General features: G+C 45.3%; 2 protein-coding genes across 12 annotated transcripts in view; one reads left to right on the forward strand and one right to left on the reverse strand.

Annotated features, from left to right (window-relative positions):
- Positions 1 to 22,539, forward strand: part of LOC119181451 (uncharacterized) — a 607,968-nt gene that overhangs the window by 96,552 nt on the left and 488,877 nt on the right. For all 4 annotated transcript variants that reach the window (XR_012888604.1, XR_012888603.1, XR_012888605.1 and 1 more), the window contains exon 11: positions 14,499 to 14,633. Coding sequence is in view for 1 of the 4 variants with exons in the window: in XM_037432704.2 (XP_037288601.2) it covers positions 14,499 to 14,633 (135 nt within the window). In the remaining 3 variants the exon portion in view is untranslated. The remainder of the gene's footprint in view (positions 1 to 14,498; positions 14,634 to 22,539) is intronic.
- LOC119181453 (uncharacterized) overlaps positions 21,340 to 22,539 on the reverse strand; it is a 159,530-nt gene continuing 158,330 nt past the window's right edge. For 7 of the 8 annotated variants that reach the window (XM_075882781.1, XM_075882780.1, XM_037432708.2 and 4 more), the window contains one exon: positions 21,340 to 21,893. In XM_075882781.1, the coding sequence (XP_075738896.1) occupies positions 21,549 to 21,893 (345 nt within the window). In that variant the 3' untranslated portion in view covers positions 21,340 to 21,548. The remainder of the gene's footprint in view (positions 21,894 to 22,539) is intronic. The other variant, XM_075882784.1, reaches the window with a different exon arrangement.

Genomic DNA, 22,539 nt, shown 5'->3' on the forward strand with positions numbered 1-22,539 from the left:
TAGTACCTGACCACAATATTATGCGAACACAGTAAGTGTTTTAAGATGTCTAGAAGCCTTGAAAGCCGAAACATACAAGCACAAATACTTCAATAATAAATATTTATATTTGTTCTAATTACAACCTTAAATTTGAAAAAACGCAAGTTTCTTTTAGTATTACATATTTTTCATTTTTATTTGCTTTCACAAGTTTATTTTCTCTACTTTAATGACAGAAAAGTTGAAGATTGATATTAAACTCAAATTAGGTTGAAATCGCTTTTAAGGAGCACTAGGTGGCTACTAAAAACTAAAAAGTGCTCATTGTCTAGAGTCCCCTGGAAAATCTCACCTGGCTGCTTGTCATTGCATTTTGCAAGAGGAATTTATTGAACCCACATGCCCAAAACAAGAATGATTGCCAAGCTCTAATGATGGAAGAAATAGTTTTAAAAAACATACCTTTAACTTATAGTAGATGAGCTTCGACTTGTAGCAAAGGTGTTTTTCTTAAAATAAATTTTTGGGCAAGAACTTGAATTAAGACTTCATATTGTTATGGGGTTGGTAACGTTTGTACAAGATGCATTTATGGAGGAAAACCACAGGCAAGAGTCACAATGGCTGACTGGCACACTCTCATGCCTGTCAGCTGCTTCTGCCCTTCGTATTTCTTTACTTCATATCCGTAACAGGACCCCCAGGCGTTGGAGCGCTGTCTTGGCGCGAGTCCGGAAAAGTGCGAGAGAAGTAGGTTTTCATGTGCGAAACATGGACAACGTCAACAAGTGATGAACTTGGTGAAGTATTGGAGTCCAATGGCACTATCTCATAGTTCACTTCGCTAACATGACATAAGACTAGGTAGGGTCCTGCGTATCAGGACAAAAGTTTTTTGAAGAGACCAACACGGCGACATGGCAACCAGAGGAGCACGCGGTCACCTGGGGCAAACGTTATAATACAATGCCGGTGGTCGTAGCGGGCTTTTGGCAAATCCTGTGACCTGGGGAGACGAGACAGGACAACTTGACGAGCCATGCGAGCGCGATCAGTGGCTTCGCGAGCGTACGCGGAAGCAGATTGCACGAGAGGCAAGGTGGTTTCAAAGGGCAATATGGAGTCGCGACCACACAAAAGCTAAAAAGGTGAAAATTCTGTGGTGTCATGTCGAGAGGAATTATATGCGAAAGTCACATAGGCCAACGTGGTGTCCCAGTCTCAATGATCTTGGGAGACATACATCAAAAGCATCTCTGTTAGCGTGAGGTTGAGACATTCAGTTAGGCCATTAGTTTGTGGGTGGTAGGCGGTAGATAGCTTGTGCACTGTGGCACACAATGGAAGGAGGTCGTCGACAACTCTGGACAAGAAAGAGCGGCCGTGGTCGGTAACCAGCTGTCGGGGTGCACCGTAGTGTAAGATAATGGCATAAAGAAGAAAATCTGAGATGTCTGTGGCGCAACTGGTTGGCATGGCCTTTGTTATCGCGAAATGGGTCGCATAATTTGTGTTGACGGCGATCCATTTATTTTCCAGTGTAGTCGTCAGAAAAGGGCCACGAAGATAGAGTCCCAAGCGATGAAATGGTTCAGAGGGGACCTAAATTGGGTGAAATATCCAGCTGGCAGCAAAGAAAGTCTTTTCCGGTGCTGGCAGAGGCCGCAAGTGGCGACATATCGACGCACGCTGTGGTATAGTCCAGGCCAGAAAAGCTGACGTTGCACGCGGTCGTATGTGCGGGAAACGCCGAGGTGTCCCGCCGTTGGTGCTTCGTAAAGTTGTTTAAGTATAGCAGGCCGTAGATGACAAGGAATGACAAGCAGAAGCTCAGGGCCTTCAGTGCTGACGTTGCGGTGATAGAGGATGCTGTAATGCAGCACGAACAAAGGGGATTCAGTGTCATGGCTGTCAGACTAGATGCCCTCGATGATAGTGCACACTGACTCATCCTGTTGTTCGATGCACATATCGCTGATGTCAGTAAACTATTATGCTGCTCTCCAGGTCAGGCACAGCGGGATCAGGAGGATCCAGTGTATGATGAGAAAGACAGTCTGCGTCCTTGTCCAAATGGCCAGACTTGTAGCTGACGCTAAATGAAAATTTATGGAGCCTCAGAGCCCAGCGACCCACACGTCCAGTCGGATCCTTCAGAGAAGTCATCCAGCAGAGGTCGTGGTGGTCCGTAACGACGGAGAATATGCGATCATATAGATATGGCCGGTACTTGGCGATGGCCCAAACTAAACCTAAGCAGTCTCGCTCGGTGATGGAATAATTCCTCTCTGAGGGAGAAAACAGCGACTGGCATAAGCTATCACGCACTGTCTGCCGTGGTGCCGCTGAGCGAGAACTGCGTTGATACCGTGGTCACTGGCGTCAATGCTAACTTCTGTGGCAGCAGAAGGATTAAAGTGGGCAAGTATTGGGGGCGTAGTTAAGTAGCCGATGAGAGCAGTGAACGCTTGAGCCTGATCAGGACCCCATGAGAATGTGGCATCCTTCTTCAGCAAATCTATGAGTGGTCTGGCAGCGTCGGCGAAGATTTTGACAAAGCGACACTAGTACGAACATAAGCCGATGAAGCTACAGTCATCAGATGTAGAACGGGGCACCAGAAAGCTGCAGACAATGCGGATCTTTTCGGTATCCGGTTGTACGCCATCGGTGTTTACAAGACGGCCCAGAACGGCAATCAAATGGCGGCCAAATTGACATTTCTTGGAATTCACTTGTAGCCCAGCTGTTCTGAAGACTGCGAGAATTGCAGCGAGATGGGTCAGGTGGCTATCGAAAGTAGATGAAAAGACTATGGCATCGTCTAGGTAACAGAGACAAGTAAACCCCTTATAACTGTGCAGGAGAGAGTCCATCATTCATTCGAATGTGGCAGGGGCATTATTACATAGTCCGAAAGGCATGACCTTAAACTGGTTCTCGGGGTCCGTTTCATCGACTGAAATCTGCCAGTAGTCGGACCGAAGACCAATAGACGAGAGATATGTAGCACAGTACGAGCAGTGCAACGTATCATCGATGCGTGTTAGCGGGTATGCATCTTTTCGTGTGATCTTGTTGAGGTGGCGATAGTCAACGCAGAAGTGCCAGGTACCGTCCTTTTTCTTCACAAGCATGACAAGGAGACCCAAGGACTATTTGATGGTTCTATGACACCTTTGTTGAGCATTTTGTCAACTTCTGTTTGGATAACTCTGCGCTCAGTGGGGGAGACACGATAGGAGCATCGGCGAATAGGACTGGCGTCACCAGTGTTTATACGGTGGTGAACTGCGAATATTTGCCTTAGAAGTATGTTGTCAGAATAAAAAAAGTCGGTATATGATGCGAGAAGGCGATAGATGTCGTTGGCTTACGCAGGGTTAAGATCGGGTGCAATCGTCTTCGTGAAACGATCGGGTAGAGAACAGGGGCTGTTAGCTACAGGAGACTGAAGTAAATCAATCTCGATGGTGAGATCCGCTATTTTGAATTCGTCAGCATTAGATACACTGGCCAAGAACATGCCACGAGGAAGCACTTGAGGGCACAAGCTGAAATTGAGAAGTTGGAGCGAGGTACAATTGTCAGTGACACTCACAAGTGTATGGGGAATGGCGATGTTGCGGCTCGAAAGGACGTCGGGGAGCATTAGATATATTGGCTAAAGACATGCCATGACGAAGCACTTGCGGGCACAAGCTGAAATTGAGAAGTGGGAGCGAGGTACAGTTGTCAGTGACAATCACAAGCGTATAAGAAATGGCGATGTTGCGGCTCAAAAGAATGTCGATGAGAGGAAGGAGGACATATTGACCATCGGGAACCTGTGGCTGTGTGGTCAAAGCGCCTGAGATGACAGCCGCACATCCTGAAAAAAGCACTGTAGTGTTATGGTTATCTTAGTTCGGACCAAGCACTGCGCCGCCCTATGACAGCACTGGTGTAAAGAGATAAAAAGCGACTGCTGAATAAACACTGAATTCTTTTTGAGGCAGTGACATCGGAGTGGTGTGTGTCTTTCAATCATATCGTACCGCTCGGCTTAGAGCGGATACGACATGGTGTCAGAAGTGGGATGAGCCTCATTCAGAAGGCCGACGGTTTGACTAAATGGTGTGCAGTAATGGTTCCCATTGTCAAGCCCTCAGGGGAAGTTCGAATTTGCGTGGATCTAACCCAGCTGAACAGATGCGTCTGGCACGAACGGTTTGTCCTGCCTATAGTAGATGACGTCCTTGGGCAGTTGGCGGGGGCCACCTACTTTTCGAAATTGGATGCCAATTCAGGGTTTCATCAGCTAAAATTGGCTAAAGAAAATCAAGAGCTCACAACATTTATCACACCATTTGGTAGGTAGTGCTTCCAGGGAATGCCGTTCGGTATCACCTCGGCCCCGGAGGACTTTCAAAAAAGAATGGCAGAAATCTCAGATGGTCTCCAAGGGGTGGTGCACTTGATAGACAATGTGTTGGTTTATGGAGCTACGAAGCATGAACATGACGAACGGTTGCACGAAGTGCTGAAGAGGTTGGTTGCAGCTGGGGCGACACTCAATTGAGCCAAATGTTCGTTTTGTGTTACTACAGTGGCGTTTTCAGACTACATGGTTGATGCCTCCGGAGTTAGGCCGGATCCTAAGGAAGTTCGAGCCATAAGCAAAATGTCTACGCCATCAAGTATTGATGATATTCGCTGGTTTTTGGGCATGATCAACTATCTGGCAAGGTTGGTGAGCAATCTGGCTTACGTATTTGCACCGCTGTGCAGTCTTCTCGTGAAAGACCGCGAGTGGCATTGGGGCCCGCCTCAGGAAAAATCGTTTGAGTGTCTGCCGCAACTGCTCGCCTCTACACAATGCATTGCAGAATTCAACTCTAAGCTGTGCACGATTGTGTCTACCAACGCGTCGTCATTCAGTCTTGGCTGTGTGTTCATGCAAGTGCAGTCAGATGGCGAAAGGCGGCCGGTTGAGTATCACTCTCGTTCATTGACACCAGCAGAACAATGGTATGCGCAAATAGAAAAAGAAGCGCTTACGCTGACTTGGATAGTGGAATGGCTGGAAGGTTTCTTAATAGGGCTGGAATTTCAATTTGAGACTGACCACAAACCACTTGTGTCACTACTCGGTCAGTCACCCATTGATGTGCTTCCTCCTAGAATACAAAGATTCTGGTTGAGGCTCATGCGATTTTAATTTCCAGTCTCCTACTTCCCTAGAAAACAGATTGGCACCGCCGATGCCCTATCTCGGGCACTTTGTGTGGAAACAGGTGTATAGGAGGGCGAGTTAGATTGCAGCGAAGTATCGAGCCATGCGGAAGGTTGTGTGAGTGAATTGAAGTTTTCGCTACACTGGAACAAGATAAGGTTGGCCCAAAAAGAAGACGACAGCTGCAGACAATTTCAGATGTACTGCAGGGAGGGCTGGTCTCGTCTTGATAAAGTGAGCAGTTGGCTGAGCCCTTATTGGTCAGAGAGAGCAAACCTTACAACCTGTAATGGTGTGCTCCTACATGGGTCTTGCCTCGTGGTGCCTCAGAATGCAAGGAGTGAAGTACTTTGTACTTTGCATGAGGGTCAGAAGGGCAATGTGAAATGTCGTGCAAGGGCCTGAGAATCTGTGTGGTGACCCGGTTTCAGCACTGAGCTGGGAGCTTTAATAAACAGTTTTCGAGAGTGTTCGAGGCTGCACATTCAAAAAGTCGAGCCCATGATGCCGCCCGAGTCCTAGCTTGCCTTGGTTGAAGGTTGCAGCTGATCTGTTCCATTTGCAGGGGAAAACGTACCTTGTGGTCGTAGCCTGTTTTTCGAGATATCCGGAGCTCGCCCTGTTATCTTCCACAAGCTCTGCGGCAGTTATTGTTTAAATCAAGAGTATATTTTCTAGGCATATAATCCCACATTTGGTCGTAACAGACAACGGTCTTCAATGCGCGTCTGCAGAGTTCGTGCTCTTTGCAACAAGTTATAACTTCCGTCATGTCAACATTTAGTCCCAGGTACCCGCAGTCAAATGGAGAAGCTGAACGTACAGTGCAGACGGTAAAACTGATGCTGGAAAAATCTGCTGACCCCCTGGCTCTCCTAGCGTACAGGGCTCCCCTGGTCCCTTGGGCACAAGTCCAGCCCAGCTGCTGATGGGCAGGTGATTATGTTCTACATTTCCCTACACCCGAAAAAGCTTGTGCCATCAAAAGCGAGCAGTCTTGAAAACCTCCGAACTACAACCGTCGTCATGCTGTAACTTCGTTACCGCAACTTGTCCCTAGAAATCGAGTATTCATAAAAGACAGCGAAATTCCAGCAACAGTGCTCACTCCAGCCCAGCGGCCTCGGTTGTATCGGGTGTGGGCAGACGACGGGACCGAGGTAGAGAGAAATAGAAGGGCATTGGTTAGATACAGTGAGTGAACCTGCGCACATGACCCATCTTACGACTTTCTTTTGAATCTGAATGCTGCAGGGCAATCCGATGAACACAAGTCCTCGACAGAGCATTCTGCGCTCATTTCAATGCCAGTGGCTTCATTAGATAGCGGGAGACTTGGTCGTGATGTGACAAGCTATGGTCGAGAAATAAGACCACCACAGCGATACGGCTACGCTTGAAACTTGCAGCATACAGTTCTGTATTGTTGCAATTCATACTGCTTTGTTTCTTTGTTTGCCTTGTGTTACAATACTTCCTAAAAAAAGGAAGGATATTGTGTTATGGTTATTTTTGTTCGAGCCAAGCACTGTGCTGCCCTGTGACGTCACTTGTGTAAAGTGATAAAAAGTGGCTGTTGAATGAACTCGGGGCTTTTTTGAGGCAATGACATCAGAGTGGCGTGTGTCTTTCATTCGCATCGTACCGCTCGGCTTAGAGCAGATACAACCACAGGCGCGGCAAGGCAGTGTGAGGTTTAGCGACTATCTGAGGCAGCTCTAGCTGAAGGACGCCGGTAGCGTAATCGATAAGAGCAGAATGATTCGACAAGAAGTCCAGGCCTAGGATAGCGTTATAAGGGCAGTGCTCAATCACAGCTAAAATGACAGAAGTAGTGTGGTCGTTTATACCTGAGCGGGCAGTTTACAGACTGAGAACCATCGGCGTGCCACCATCGGCCACACCAAGCATTTGTGCAGCCACTGGTGTGAGAACTTTCTTTAAACGTGTGCGTAGGCTTGAACTCATGATCGAAATGCTTGTGCCAGCGTCGACAAGTGCTTGTACAGGTACGCCGTCTACTTCAACGTCTATTACTCTTCACCTGGTGGGAACGAAGAGAGGATTTGCTGCGGAAGTCGTCAATGCAGCACCACCTTCGGAGGCTGCATTTATCAGTTTTCCGAGACAGTGTGGTTGGAAGCCATGGGAGACGAGAAGCTCTGTGGCTGCGGCACATGGGACGATGGGCGACGTGTTTGCAGGGAATCAGACTGGTGCCCATGTGGGGAAGGCAAGCGGCTGTACCAGTGTTCCGAGAATGGTCAACGGCATTGGACTCATGGGCATGTGAAAAGGTGCGGACGGCACCGTCGAAACGGGTCATATTGGTCAGTTGCACGAGGTGCCGAGGACCATGTGTTCTGGCAGTAACAAGCAATATGTCTGGCACTGGGGCAGTGGAAACATATAGGGCGGTCATCTGCAGTTCGCCACTCTGCCAGGTTACGAGTACATGGAGAAAACCGTCAGTCAAAGGAGGACTTCACGAAAGTGCATTTGCTCACTCTGGGCACGATGACATGGCACATGCAATGCACTCCAATGTTTTCAAGCTCCTGGTGCACAATGGCTCGAACAAGAGTAACAGTAACAGGAGTGGCATCGATGCTGCGCGAATAGAATGCTGAGGGTGCCATTGCTTCCAGGTCGTGACGAACCATGCGTGTTAAGTCTTCCGGCAACGATGGAAGTTGTGGTGTGGACTGGTCCTCATAAGTAGATGTTGCAGCGGTGTTTGAAAGTCGAGCAAATGTTTGCAGAATGCGGCGACTTTTCACTTGCTCGAACTGACGACACTCTTTGATGATCGGGTGCACAGTGGAACAGCCCTTGCACATCAGGAGATTTAACGCTTCATCGGCAATCCCTTTCAGGACATGCCCGACCTTGTCACCTTCTGTCATGTCAGTTTCAGTCTTTCGACAGAGGGCGAGCACGTCTTGAATGTATGCGAGGTATGATTCCATGGGGGATTGGGCACGGCAGGCCAATTCTTTTTTGGCAGCGATCTTATGACTGGCGGTTTCGTCAAACAGCTCTCGCATCTTTTCTTTGCACAGGTCCCAGCTTGTGAGCTCTTCTTCGTTGTTTTCATACCAGACCTTCGCTGTGCCTCTCAAGTAAAAGAGAACATTAACCAACTGAAGTGTGGGATCCGAAATGTTCGGCACACTCACTAATTCGAACATGGCCAACCAATTGTCGACGTCGACACCATCGGTCCCGCAGAATGTATTGGGATTCTTAAGTGGCGTGAAAACGTATGGTTGCGACGCCATGTTCTTCAGAGATGCTGATGTTGACGCGGAGGGCTCAGCATTAGCCATCACTGGGAAAGCAATGCGACATCCACTGCGGAGCTTCATTGCCTGATGTTGTATCCAGCAGCTCTCACGAATATGTTACGGGGTTGGTAACTTCTGTACAAGATGCATTTACTAAGAAAACATCTTGGTAGGAAGCGCAGCCACTATTACACAGAACACACAACACAAGCGCTTAACTTCAACTAAATGTTTATTGCAAACGTCAGAGCCTATAAAGGGGGTAAAAGATAAAAAAGAAAATAAATGGGTAAAAGAGAAAAATATGATAATAAAAGGCAAACAACAAAAAGCAGACGTGCCAGTCCCGTGCATTACTCATCCGTTATTATCTATCACCCCATCCAAAAAACAAAGTTCTTTCTGCATGAGCGAGATAGAGGGTGCACTAACACACTCAAAATCATCACGTGCCGTTTCCGTAGCTTCTACTATCAAATGGGTTAATACATCTCTGTCCCGATATAACGCGCACGTGTTATCGAAATACGGCACACAACCGCACTCCTTGCAGTGGGTCGCCAAGTGACTATCATCAGTGCCCTTTTGCACTTTAATATTTGTTTTTCTCTTTCACCCTCTTTATAAATTCTGACATTTGCAATAAACGTTGAGTTGAAGTTAAGCACTTGTGTTGTGTGTTCTGTGTAATAGTGGCTGCGCCTCCTACCAAGATGGATTCATACCAACTGGCCCGATACAATTGTTTATTGAGAAAAACCACAGGCAAGAGTCACAACGGCTGATTGGCACACTCGCATGCCTGTGAGCTGCTTCTGCCCTACGTTTTTCTTTACTTCATCTCCGTAACAATATTTCTGATATTTATGATAGCTAGTTCAGAATGAAATTTTGCCCATATATTTTTTTTAATGTGAAGAGCGCTATCATCTTCTTTAAAACTTGATGTCAGTTACATTATTAAGAACCTAAAGTAGGCAATTAGTATGGGCTGAGCATTCTAAGACTTCTCGTACTACAATTTGTCTTCTTCGCACTTTCTTGAACTGTACAGTTTACGTGGAGCAACATAACCCACTAATCACTCAGAACTACTAATGTTTAGTGGCAGAAAGTGTTTCTCAAAAAAGAACTGTATTTTACACATTGCCATGGCACAAACCGAAAACTATGTAGCGCGCTATAAAACTGATTACGTATTTGAAATCAGCACAAAAGCTTATATATACAGCGATAATTTCAATGCTCTAGGGTGCAGATTAAAGAAACTATTTTTTTTTTAAGTAGCATCTCTTATTAAAGCTGGTTGGAATAGATGCAAGCATACTTTACAAGGTTACTGCCACTGATGAAGGTGGGCTCCTTCCAATTGATGATCCTCAGCTTTGGAAAATTTTTTTTAACATTCAAAATGCCCTTTAAAAATCAACGTTTCTGGTATAAATTAAAATGACCAAATATCTTTTCGGCAGGTGTTTATCACATTTTTTTGGATGAATCCAAAAACACAGAGCTCTAGAAGATGCAGCCTGAAGGAGGTTGATACTGCTCACAGTTAAAAAAAAATGGAGAGTTTGTGGCGGGGGAAAGGGCATGTGACAGCTCATATTTTTGTCTCTGTTTTCAAGTGGTGCTGCCGGCACTTTGCTGCAAATGCATGCTGCTTAACTTCACAAAAGTATTGAAAAGCTGTACCTATCATCCGCGTGTTGATGGAACTGCACTAAGAGGCCTGAGGTGCGGCCTCACCGGTAACCACCGCCGGGAACGCACTCCCTCACCAGAGAAGGATTGGCTACCCTGGTGCAGTATCTGCGACTACCTCCCACATGCATACGTCAAATAACTCACGGCCCTCAGCTCCCAGCAGCTGCGAAACAACTGACCATTGCGGTGGTCAGATCTGCAACGCAGCAGAGGGTGCTAAGAATCTCTGGACTACAGGCCGCCTTTGGAACCTGAACTTGGCAACGTTTAACACTAGAACCTTATCTAGTGAGGGAAGTCTAGCTGTACTATTCGAGGAGCTAGAGGGTGTTAAATGGGATATAATAGGGCTCAGTGAGTTTAGGGGGACAGATGAGGCCTATACTGTGCTACAGAATGGGCACGGCCTTTGCTATCGGGGCTTGGCAGACAGAAAAGAACTGGGAGTGGGGTTCCTAATTCACAGAAACATAGCTGACAACATAGAGGAATACTATAGCATTAATGAAAGGGTAATAGGTATTGTAATTAAACTGAATAAAAGATACAAGATGAAGGTAGTACAGGCGTACGCGCCTACATCCAGCCATAATGACACTTCAGTTGAAAGCTTCTATGAAGACGTGGAATCGGCAATGAGTAAGGTAAAAACACAGTATACTATAGTGATGGGCGACTTTAATGCAAAGGTAGGGAAGAAGCAGGCTGGAGACCAGGCAGTAGGAGATTATGGCATCGGCACTAGAAACGCCAGAGGAGAGCTACTAGTAGAATTCGCAGAACGCAATAATTTGCGGATTTTGAATACTTTCTACCGAAAACAAGAAAACCGCAAGTGGACATGGAGGAGCCGTAATGGCGAAAATAAGAACGAAATAGACTTTATAATGACTGCACACCCAGGAATCGTGCAGGATGTGGAAGTGGTTGGCAAGGTACGATGCAGTGACCATAGAATGGTACGGTCTCGAATTCGCCTAGACTTGAAGAAGGAACGACAGAAACTGATACGCAAGAAGCCAATCAATGAGCTACCACTGAGAGGGAAAGTACAGGAATTCAGAGTGTCGCTGCAGAACAGGTACTCGGCTCTTAGTGAGGAAACCAACCTTAGCGTAGATACAATGAATGATAATCTAACGAGTATCATTACGGAGTGTGCTATGGAAGTTGGAGGCAGGGTAGTTAGACAGGACACTGGCAAGCTTTCCCAGGAAACGAAGAACCTAATTAAGAAGCGTCAAAGCATGAAAGTGTCAAGTACAACAGACAAAATAGAACTGGCAGAGCTTTCAAAGTTGATTAATAGGCGTAAAGTATGCTATGTAAGAAGGTATAACATGGAGAGAATTGAACACGCTCTGAAAAACGGAGGAAGCGTCAAAGCAGTGAAGAGGAAACTTGGGATAGGCAAAAGTTGGATGTATGCACTAAGGGACAAAGAAGGCAAAATAACTACCAATATGGATAGGATAGTTAAAATAGCGGAGGAGTTTTACAGAGATCTGTACAGTAGCCGAGACAACCACGACCTTAATACTATAAGAACTAGCAGTAACCCAGATGACAACCCACCAGTAATGATAGAAGAAGTCAAAAAAGCTTTGGAGAGCATGCAAAGAGGCAAAGCTGCTGGTAAGGATCAGGTAACATGAGATCTGCTGAAAGATGGAGGACAGATTGTGTTAGAAAAACTAGCCACCCTGTTTACGAGGTGTCTCCTGATGGGAAGGGTACCAGAGTCTTGGAAAAACGCTAACATCATCTTAATACATAAGAAAGTAGATGACAAGGACTTGAAGAATTACAGGCCGATCAGCTTGCTCTCTGTAGTATACAAGCTATTTACAAAGGTAATTGCTAACAGAGTAAAGAAAACATTAGAATTCAATCAACCAAAGGAACAAGCAGGATTTCGAACAGGCTACTCAACAATTGGCCACATTCATACTATCAATCAGGTTATAGAGAAATGCTCAGAGTATAACCAACCACTATACATAGCCTTCATAGATTACGAGAAGGCATTTGATTCAGTAGAAATATCAGCCGTCATGCAGACACTGCGGAATCAGGGCGTAGATGAAGTATATATAAACATTCTGGAAGAAATCTACAGGGGATCAACTGCTACCATAGTGCTTCATAAAGAAAGCAACAGAATACCAATCAAGAAGGGTGTAAGGTAGGGGGACACAATCTCCCCAATGCTATTTACCGCGTGCTTACAGGAGGTTTTCAGAAGCCTAGAATGGGAACAGTTAGGGATAAGAGTTAATGGAGAATACCTTAGTAACCTGCGCTTCGCCGATGGCATTGCATTGCTGAGTAACTCTGGGGACGAATTGCAACTCATGATTACGGAGTTAGACAAGGAGAGCAGAAAGGTGGGTCTTAAAATTAATCTGCAGAAAACGAAAGTAATGTACAACAACCTCGGAAAGGAGCAGCGCTTCGAGATAGGTAATAGTGCACTTGAACTTGTAAAAGAGTATGTCTACTTAGGGCAGGTAATAACCGCAGAGCCTAACCACGAGATTGAAGTAACTAGAAAAATATGAATGGGGTGGAGTACATTCGGCAAGCACTCTCAAATTATGACAGGTAGATTGCCACTATCCCTCAAGAGGAAGGTATATAACAGCTGTATCTTGCCGGTACTTACCTACGGAGCAGAAACCTGGAGACTTACAAAGAGGGTTCAGCTTAAATTGAGGACGACGCAGCGAGCAATGGAAAGAAAAATGGTAGGTGTAACCTTAAGAGACAAGAAGAGAGCAGAGTGGATTAGGGGACAAACGGGGGTTAAGGATATCATAGTTGAAATAAAGAAGAGGAAATGGACATGGGCCGGGCATGTAGCGCGTAGACAGGATAACCGCTGGTCATTAAGGGTAACTAACTGGATTCCCAGAGAAGGGAAGCGGGTTAGGGGGAGACAGAAGGTTAGATGGGCAGACGAGATTAAGAAGTTTGCGGGTATAAATTGGCAGCAGCAAGCACAGGACCGGGTTAACTGGCGGAACATGGGAGAGGCAGAGGCCTTTGTCCTGCAGTGGACGTAGTCAGGCTGATGATGATGATGATGACCTATCATAGTGTTGAGATGAAAGGAGCGTGCCAGGACAAGGTGGCAGCATTTCAATGGGGGTGAAATGCAACAACACCAGTGTGCTGAGAATTACATCCATGTAAAAAGACACCAGATGGCAAAAATCAAAAATCATTCAGAAGTTCTCCTTTATGACACTCATTATAATCATATCGTGGTATTTGTTTGTAAACACCTGACCATTTGTATTTTTTTGGCTGATACCACAGTGAGCTACACGTCTTGAGCTTCTTTTTTTTTCTTTTTTTCAGGTACCTATTTTAAAAGACAAAACACTTTAAGGCAGGTTTTTATGTATGCTGAGTGCTAAAAGTATGTATGCATGAGAGCAAAGTGACCATTGCAGAAACTTGGAAAACTAGGACACTGAGGTTATTCCACACTGAACCCCAGTGATAGCAACATCCTTCTCAAGCACAGCTGCTCCTCTGGCAGCGGCTGCTGGTTCCATGTGAAATTGAGGTGGCAGTTTCGTGACCACAAGAAGCATTGAAAAACTCTGCTAGCGCTTGGAAAATTAATTCTAACCTTGAAGAAAACAAGTCCACTTGTCGAAACCTCGGCTTGAGCACACATCCTGTTTAGGGATGTTTTTCTTCAACTGTGCTTGCCAAATTTGCTCTTCCAGAGTTACATATGAGACATCATCATGACTTAAACTGTACACTTTACTTTCCATGCACCAACATGCTTAAATTGAGCTTTCTTCTATGTTTCATTGAAAGCTGAAATTCATTATGTGGCTCGATTCATTCATGCCCATCCCATAGTTTTCGTATCCGTCATCTAAGATGCGCTCATTACAAATCATTATGTGGTGTCCAATTGTACTTATTCGCTTGCTTAATATACTTTGTTGTCACTGTATATTGTTTTTTTTTTCTGTGTACATTTACCTCTGCACACCCACTGCCATAGTGCTTATTCTGTTACACAGTGAAAAATTATTGTTATAAGTGAATCAGTATTCAAAGTACTATAATGGTGGTATCTTCAAGTAGTATCTGACTTTATTATGTGGGTCACTGTACTGGCCATGCATTTTTATTGGGTCTTTCAAGCTATTACATTCTTTATTTTCCCTTGAGCCGAGCACAAAAGTGTTGGGCTGCATGCATATCTGGCCGCCTTCCTTTCTCAATTTTTTTTGGTACTCCCTGGCTATCTCATGTACATTATGCATCTGCTCTTTCAGGTGCTGCCCGTGTTTGACACCATCTTGAAGCACATCACTGCTTTTTTTGGTGAGAAGTGTGATATCAGCACCGCATCTTATCCGCCCTTGTACACCAAGCCACAGAAGATAAACCATCTCATCATGATGCTAAAGGTAAGTGGAGGTTAGTGGGCTACTCTTACTCTGGTTTAGACATGCCTTTCTTTCAAGGCATTTCATAGCTCCTTAAAAAAAATTTCATTCAATGAAATCGAACATGACTATCATTCTCTAGCGAGTGCCATGCCCCAATAGGAATTCGTGCTTGCACAGCTTAAATGTTGTCAGTTTTCAAGTCAAGTAAGCTTGATTAAGCATTTTAGCATACAACGTAACATAGTAATATTATGTACTATTACATTTGGAAGTCACATAGTTTTGAGAACTAATAGAAGGACATCTTAATGCTAACAGTGGGGGTCTCCTAATAATGCAATGTCATGCATGTTGTGGAGTGATTTGTAGCACAAGTAGCTGGGCCTGAACCGCTCATTGGAAATGCACAGACAGCATAGGTCAGTGCTTAGACCTTCAGGTAACTCTAACTAGTTCTCACATAAGCAGGGTGTATTGAGTGTGATTCACAAAGGCTCCATTAAATGCAGTTTTAATCCTTCAGAACTCATGGCTTTTCTCATATGTTCACTGGCCTGCTTGTAAGGCGTAATGCAGCACGGTGTCTTCACTTTGTTTGGAAAGTTGTATGAGGTCCGTGACTGCTTCCGTTGCCCATAGGGCCCTGATATTGAGAGAGGCAGCCTTGCATGCAGCAAATTTTAGGCATTGCTGCTATGGTGAGTTGATGGGCATCAATGTCAGCACGAGGGTGATTCAGTGAGGCAAGACGAGTGCTGGCACATACAGATTCAAGTCATGCTGGCAATCTGCTAAGGGTGATGACCTGCTGCCCACCTTATCACCAGGGTGCTGTCTTCTAGATATGCAACACTGTGGCATTGCAACTGGAAGTAGTACAGCGGACTGCTTAAGCGGAACAACCCCACCGAATAGATTTTGTTTCATACTTCAATTGTGCACCCCTGCTCATCTCTCAGTAGACGGAACTTTTAGTAACACATTTCCTGGGTCCCTTCAGGCTCTGCTTAAGGAGTGTCTATGGTATAGAAATTTATCTTATAGCATTATGCGAGAGTTTTTGTCACCACTTGAAAAGCACGGAGTGACCCTGCTTTCGCCTAGTTGTCCTATCCGAAGTGCATAATGGATCTTGTGAGCTTTTTTTTTCATTATGTCTTCATAGTGAGACTCTTGATTATTTTTTTGGCTAGAAAAAGTGAGTCCCACAACAAAAAAATCGATAGGACACACGAAAACTTTAGTTGCTGCAGAATTTCGTTGTAGCGACTGAAAGACAATCACTTGTACTTTGGTCCTAGCAAGCATATGCACTGAACACTAGCTAACTCAGACGTACCTGGCCGCACGTTGAGTGAATATATTTTCTCGTGCATAACATGCACAAAATGTACAAAAAATTTTGAGCTATAATTAGGGTGCAAATTATACGAAAATATTGGTGCGCTAGTTGGCTTCGTAGCATGCCTTCACAGTAATGCAAGAAAGGCAACCTTGTGATAATACGTGATCACTTTTTTTTTCTGTCATGGGTTGGAGCCGAAGGGTGGCTTATACATAAAAAAATACAATATTCAGACCACCCTTGGAATACACCGAGAACGAGCGGGCCAAAGCGTCGCAATATTATAGCCACAAGCAAACGACAGAAAAGCCGTTACGCTTTACGTCGTTTTTACGACTTTATGGCCCTTAATTATTCTTTAGCTGCGTTATCTGCGTACCTTCAGAGTAGTTGTGTGAAGCAGCAGGTCCATTTTCAATCTGCACGCGCTGGCTGCACACATGACCTCATAACTCCGTCGTTTCTGTTTGTGATTGCATTGATGTGGTTTTCTCCGCAGCGTTGTGGTAAGCAGCATCGGTTGTAGTCAGTGTGTGTTGCATGCGAATGTAGGGGATCACATCGACATCACCACATTTGTGTTCGCAGCAGTTGCAGCAGAATGAAGTTACTCTTGGGCCATGCGTATGTGCGGACCACATGCATTTGTGATCGCAGAGCTAGTGATGATGAGCCATAGTTTCGTGTTCAGTGTGATGTGAAAAACGTGGTAGGAGCTCTTAAACAATTCTATCATGGCCCGCATGTTCATCAAACCCACCGGCAGCATCGTGGTATATAGGCGAATTATCGCTGCACATCTCCATCGAGAAACGTTTACCGGGATGTCGATGCGGTGGCAAAAAGCATGTCTTTGAAAAAGAAAAGGGTGTTGTGATGTGACCACACTGCTCTGTAAGTCGTGGGAGTGAACGAGAAATAGCTGACTTGGTAGAGGAAATCCAGAAAAAGTATTCATTGTGGGGGAATTTTCATTGTAGAGGACTTCATTAATGCAGGATTCAACTGTACTTGCATGAACTATTCTGTTTGCACTTGAAGTTACAATGCATACTGCTGGGTATATTCGACGATTGGTTTCACTCACATTTCTATATAGCAGTGTGACTGAATATATGTTAACTTACTCAAACAAGTGGCTACTGTTCATTGGCAATGCACTGCCTGCATTAATATTACCCTTTACAATGGAACTAAGCTTTGTGTCAGAAATTGGATAGGTCCTCGAATTTTATATATTTCTTCTGTGGTGCAACACAATACTTTACAACATTACACCTTGAATAAGATTGGATTAGGATATTGTGTTTTATCTTGAAGATGGGACTGAGTGCTATTACAGGCATACATTAATATACCAGTCATGCTTGTAGCAGGAAATTTTGTTATATATATGCATCCAAGCATATTCCTCAGCATTTTGCCCATTAAATTGAAAAAAGAACAACATTGCATGAAGTTATACAACATTTTGCGCTGCTCTGTAGTCAGGGTAAAGTGTCTAGAATATACTTACTAGTGTGCCGACCGCCGAGCGTTTTCAATGGAAGAGGCTGGCACTGCCGATGATGCCATCCTCCAAAGGCCATCAGACGGCAACACTCTTAGGGACCGTGCTATCCAAGCGGCGAGGTGCACCAAGAGCGCACGTCGCACACGGATTTTCATGCGTATCTCTTGCTCTTTGCATGCACTTCGGATTCGCGTGCGTAAACCCAGTCGGTTGCTGAGCAGTTGCGGGGCATTTTGGATGTTGAGCAGGTAGCGCATGTCTCCGCATGCCATTGCCGTGTTTCTTTTCTGTGTGCGTTGCTCACCCTTGTGTCTCTTTACGAAATCGGGAGGTCATCGCAGAAAAGGAGGCGTAAAAACAGCTCCTGCTTTTTGTTTTCCACATCTACAACGAGCAGGTCTGAATTTTTAGCGTCATTGCAAACCCAGAACACTTAGCCGGTTAGGAGAAGACCATAGATCTATAGAATCGTAACTTCGACGGCTGTCGTTTCTGAGAAACATTTTAGTAATTCCTACGTAAAGCGCTCGTTCAAAATTACAGTCGATCGTGTCATCAGTGAATTTCCTCGTGAAAAACTCAAACAAAAATTTGTATCCTTCATTTTATTTGAAACTCTCTACATTTCTTTTCACGATCAAGATGATTTTTTGCTTAAGCTGGCGTCGCCGACACCAGCATTTCTACGAAATTAGCTTTTTATTGCTGTTGCGTTATTATTCATTATTTTTCTTGCACCACTCGACAATATCCGCATCCGTACTGGGTGTTTCAATAGATGTGTCCAAAATCCTCACAAATGAAAAAAATTCGATGTGTGTTAGCTGTAGCACTCGAAACATACTAGTAACGATATTAAAATATTTGCGTTTATTGAACTGCTAGCGTCAACACCATTAGAGAATTGAAGCTCATTCGAAGAACTCATCCTACCTTTGAACAATAGAAAAATTGGCTTATAGTAAATGTTGGTGCATAATTAAATACACCAATTGCCGCGAGTTTCACCGTTGAATTTTGTTGAGCATTATTACAGTTGACTTTTTCCTGGGAAATTGTGCATATTCATTTATTTGTTAATTTTTCATCAAACACTCGATAATGTGTACCGTATTAATGATAACGAGGCGTACGTCCATTTGTAAGTGCAACGAAAAAACGTTGCTTTGGTTAAGCGTCGCTTCCCAACCAGCGTTCTACAATTCTAAGGGGGCTGGGAGTGCCCACCGGCCCCTGTCGCACGCGCGTGTTGGGTGGAGTGTTGATAGAGACACGGCCGCTGGATATATCCAGCCATCGTGGTAGAGACGCCGCCGACACCACTCCGCTCGGGCTCTGGCCACTCGGCCATTCGCTTGGTCCATTCGGCCATTCGCTTGGCATAGCACGGTCCCTGCGGCTATCGCCGTTTGGTGGCCGCTGGTGGAGGGCATCATTTTCTGTGCCACTGCGACGGCCGCCGTCGGCACGCTAGTAAGTATATTGAAGGCACTATAGTCAGGGCCAAAATGTGCTCAGGTGACCTTCTTGTCATTGGGAGAAGCTCTGCAGCCGGCGCCAGCACACCGCACTCCAGCGAAGTGTGGGCCTCACACGTAACCAGAGTAGCCATAACATTGTGCACAAAGTTCAGTAGTTACGCACTTCCAGCAAATGGACAACTTGAGGCCGTAAATAAAACAAACCCATGAATGGCTGCGGATGTCTCTGACAGACTCAAAACATTGCCGCCACAAAACTTGGAGCTGAAGTGCGGTCGTCCTCGAACTCTAAGCTCGTCTTCACTCAATTAAGGTGCAGTTGTTAAGCAATATCGAGTGATACGTGTGTTTTGCAGTGCTGGTGCTCGCCCATTGCACGTAACGCTGCCACCGTGCATCGACTAGTGACACTAGATGCTACTCTGTGTCTGATATAATGAAAAAACAAAACCAAAGCTGCTGAAAACTGGCTAAGGCCATCTCAACACGTTAAACATATGGCGGACCTTCCGAAATAGTTTTTGTGGAATAAGTTTTCTCTGACTCGCAGCAACAACTCTCTTTTGAATAACTGGCATAAATATCTGGCAATTATTACTGCTGAACACTGTCAATTTCAAAGCTGACATTTTAATTCGATATTTGAATTGTAAAGGTTCTTTTGATTAGGGAACTTTGATGTTACTCTGCATATTCATGAGGGGCATACACTTTTGTCAAGTTCGCCAGCCTAGTGAATTTTTCCAACAACGAACGCACATTGGCTCCCGCAAAGGTCTTTCAAAAATCGCTGTGATGTCAGAACAAGCAAATTCAAATTGATTCTGAAAGTTGAGTGCTGGACTAACTATTAGAAAGTGCTAGGTGCACGAGAAAGAAATTTAAAGGCCAAATTGGATGAACCAAAGCATCAACAACTGGTGATTGATTTAAGTAGGCATGGTAACGAAAGAGACAAGTGGGGCTATTATATGTGGGCTCGACTGTATTTATAGTCAATTTTGGCAGGCACTGAATCAGTCAAGTCTTGTTTCTTTGTAAATGTTGGGTTGTGGCCTTCCCTGCTAAGACAGTGCAAGGAGACTGCTCAGTCAGAGTGTAATATTGTTGAGTTTAGGAGATGATTACATGAAAACCTGAAGCATAAGCTGAGAGAAAAGATCTTTACGAATTGAACTCGTGCCCAGTGAAACCAAGGACACTCGCAGTATGATGATCGCAGTAGCAAGAATAATCGCAGATCATTAAGAAGTTCGATATACACCTTTTCACAGGAGCACTCTTGAACCTGTCAGCTGCAGGGGTCGAGGGTATGTTCTCAGTGTTGCCATCATGGCTTGGGCTGCGCATTTCGTAGATGTTCACATGACACGCTTGCATGTAGTATGTGTAATAGGTGCCTATTTGCGATAAAAAGTGACTGCTGTTCATTTTCTTTTCTAATTGGCATTGCCTGCTATAAGTTAAGGATTTGTGTGTGCGGTATCTTGGCCTGGAGCCACAAATAAGAGAGCGGACACGCTTTCATAACACAACAAAATGTCTGAAGCTTTATTTTAGAACACCTGTATATGTAAGACAACAGCAGCACATCCAGTGTTGCTAGACTACCCATTGAAACCGAAACTAGCGACACAACATATCGCCCCCCCCCCCTTAAATATAGGCTGTTAGCGTATTAAAAGAAACAGTTGCCACAACTACAAAAGAACACTTAATACAGTGCAGTCCACTTATAACGATACCACATATAACGATATATCGGTTATAACGATGGGTCGACTTAACAGTCTCATTTTATGCATTGGGGCTATGGGGAAAAAAACCATATATAACGATATGTTATCCACCGCATATCGGATACAACGATGAAAAGTTTGCCGTGGACGGCATGTTTCATTCAGAATAATCGTAACATTTAGATTGATAAGTTCTTCTGAAACGAACTATGCCGAGACAAGACGAAAAGTTAGCGTAGGCGAGTACGTATCTGCCGCCACTGCAGGACAGCGCCGGCAGCGCGTCCCGGCCGTTCAAAAAGCCGAGGAAAGCATCGCGAGTTGGCGCGACGCGCTACAGATGGCGCCAGCTGTGTCACGTTTTGCGCCTCGCCGCGCGTCGACCGCGGAGAGGCTGAGAGAATTAAACAAAAAATGCGAAAAGCAAAGCGCCGCGCTCCGCGGCTCCCCGCCTTCTACAACTGCAAGCCGGCAAGATACTCGTAGCTTGCCGAACGAAAGCGGGAAAGAGAGAGAAAATAAAAAAAGCGAAAAGCAAAGCGGCGCGGTGGCATCGGGGCGGGGCCTCGTTGGCATTCCGGCTGTGTACCTCTGGGTGTGCTTTCTTCCTCCCACTGCTCCCACCCCGCCGTCGGTCAGCCTCTCTTCCTCAGCGAACCCGTGATGCGTTCTTCGGAGTAAGAAATAAAGTCTTGTTTTTGACATCCTACTATCTACAATATTTATTAATTGGTGAAAATAGCGAAATGAAGCCTGGAGCTACAAAAGGTACGTCCGGCGACGATTTTTTGGCGGCAGTCCAGATATAACGATCACCGGTTATAACGATCATATTTTTAGGTTTTCTCGATATTGTTATAAGTGGACTGCACTGTATAACACACTAATTACTAATGAAGAAAAGGAAACAAAGTAACGTTTCAGCAGACGTCTCGCCCGCAGTGGTTGCACATGCACTGGAGCCGCACACAGCTGTGGTTCAGGGAGGCCCGGGTCTGAAGCAGCTTGGTTGGCCACCCCAGCAGGAAGAGGCGCATCTACTTGTGGCTCAGGCGTGCTGGCATCGTGAGCCACTTGGGTGGTCTCAGGAACAGCCATAGCTGCAGCCGCCACTTGAGGTGCCTCATGAGCGTCTGGTAGCTCTACATGTCCCAGTGATGACGACACCGGTTTGCTAGCCTCTGGTGCGTTCCAGGTCTCCTGTGAACAGAAGGTTTAAAGGAACTTTGGCAAGCTTAGATGCATTCTATCTCTTGCCATCACCGAGGCTGAAAGAGGAAGGTCCGCATTGTTTGATCATTGTACAGGGCCTGATAAATGAAAGATCTACCTTGAAGGTGACGGACGGTTTTCTCACCCTAACGAAGGCTTCAACCGCAATGTCGACGAAGATCTGTTTGCTTCTTGCTGCTGTCTTGCTTTTGCTTCACCCTGCGATGCAGCAAACTAAGCTCGGTGGCTGGGTCTTTAAAGAAAGAAGAGGACAGGTATCCGATGACATTCAAATGTGTTCTCGGCAGCCTCTTATGCAGCAACAAAGCTGGGGCGACCTCCGTTGTCGCATGCGGTGTGCACCGGTAGATGCCAAGGTACTCGATAACCGCTAGGGGGAGTGGCCGATGTTCCAGCAAAGCTGTCTCCATGAGGTTTTTGAACACATGGTTGAAGTGTTCTACAAGTTCATTTGCCTGAGGGTAGTACTATGGAGAGTGACAGAGGTGAATGGCTCGATTCTTCAGGTACTGGTTGAATTCCTGGGAGCAGAGCTGGAGGGCCATTGTTGCACACAACTTCGTCGGGGTAGTCCTCCGGAGAAAAAAACCAACAGCATAATGTTTGTCACTGT

The sequence above is a fragment of the Rhipicephalus microplus genome, unplaced genomic scaffold, assembly GCF_043290135.1.
Source record: "Rhipicephalus microplus isolate Deutch F79 unplaced genomic scaffold, USDA_Rmic scaffold_14, whole genome shotgun sequence".
In the NCBI taxonomy this organism is placed as follows: Eukaryota; Metazoa; Arthropoda; class Arachnida; order Ixodida; family Ixodidae; genus Rhipicephalus; species Rhipicephalus microplus.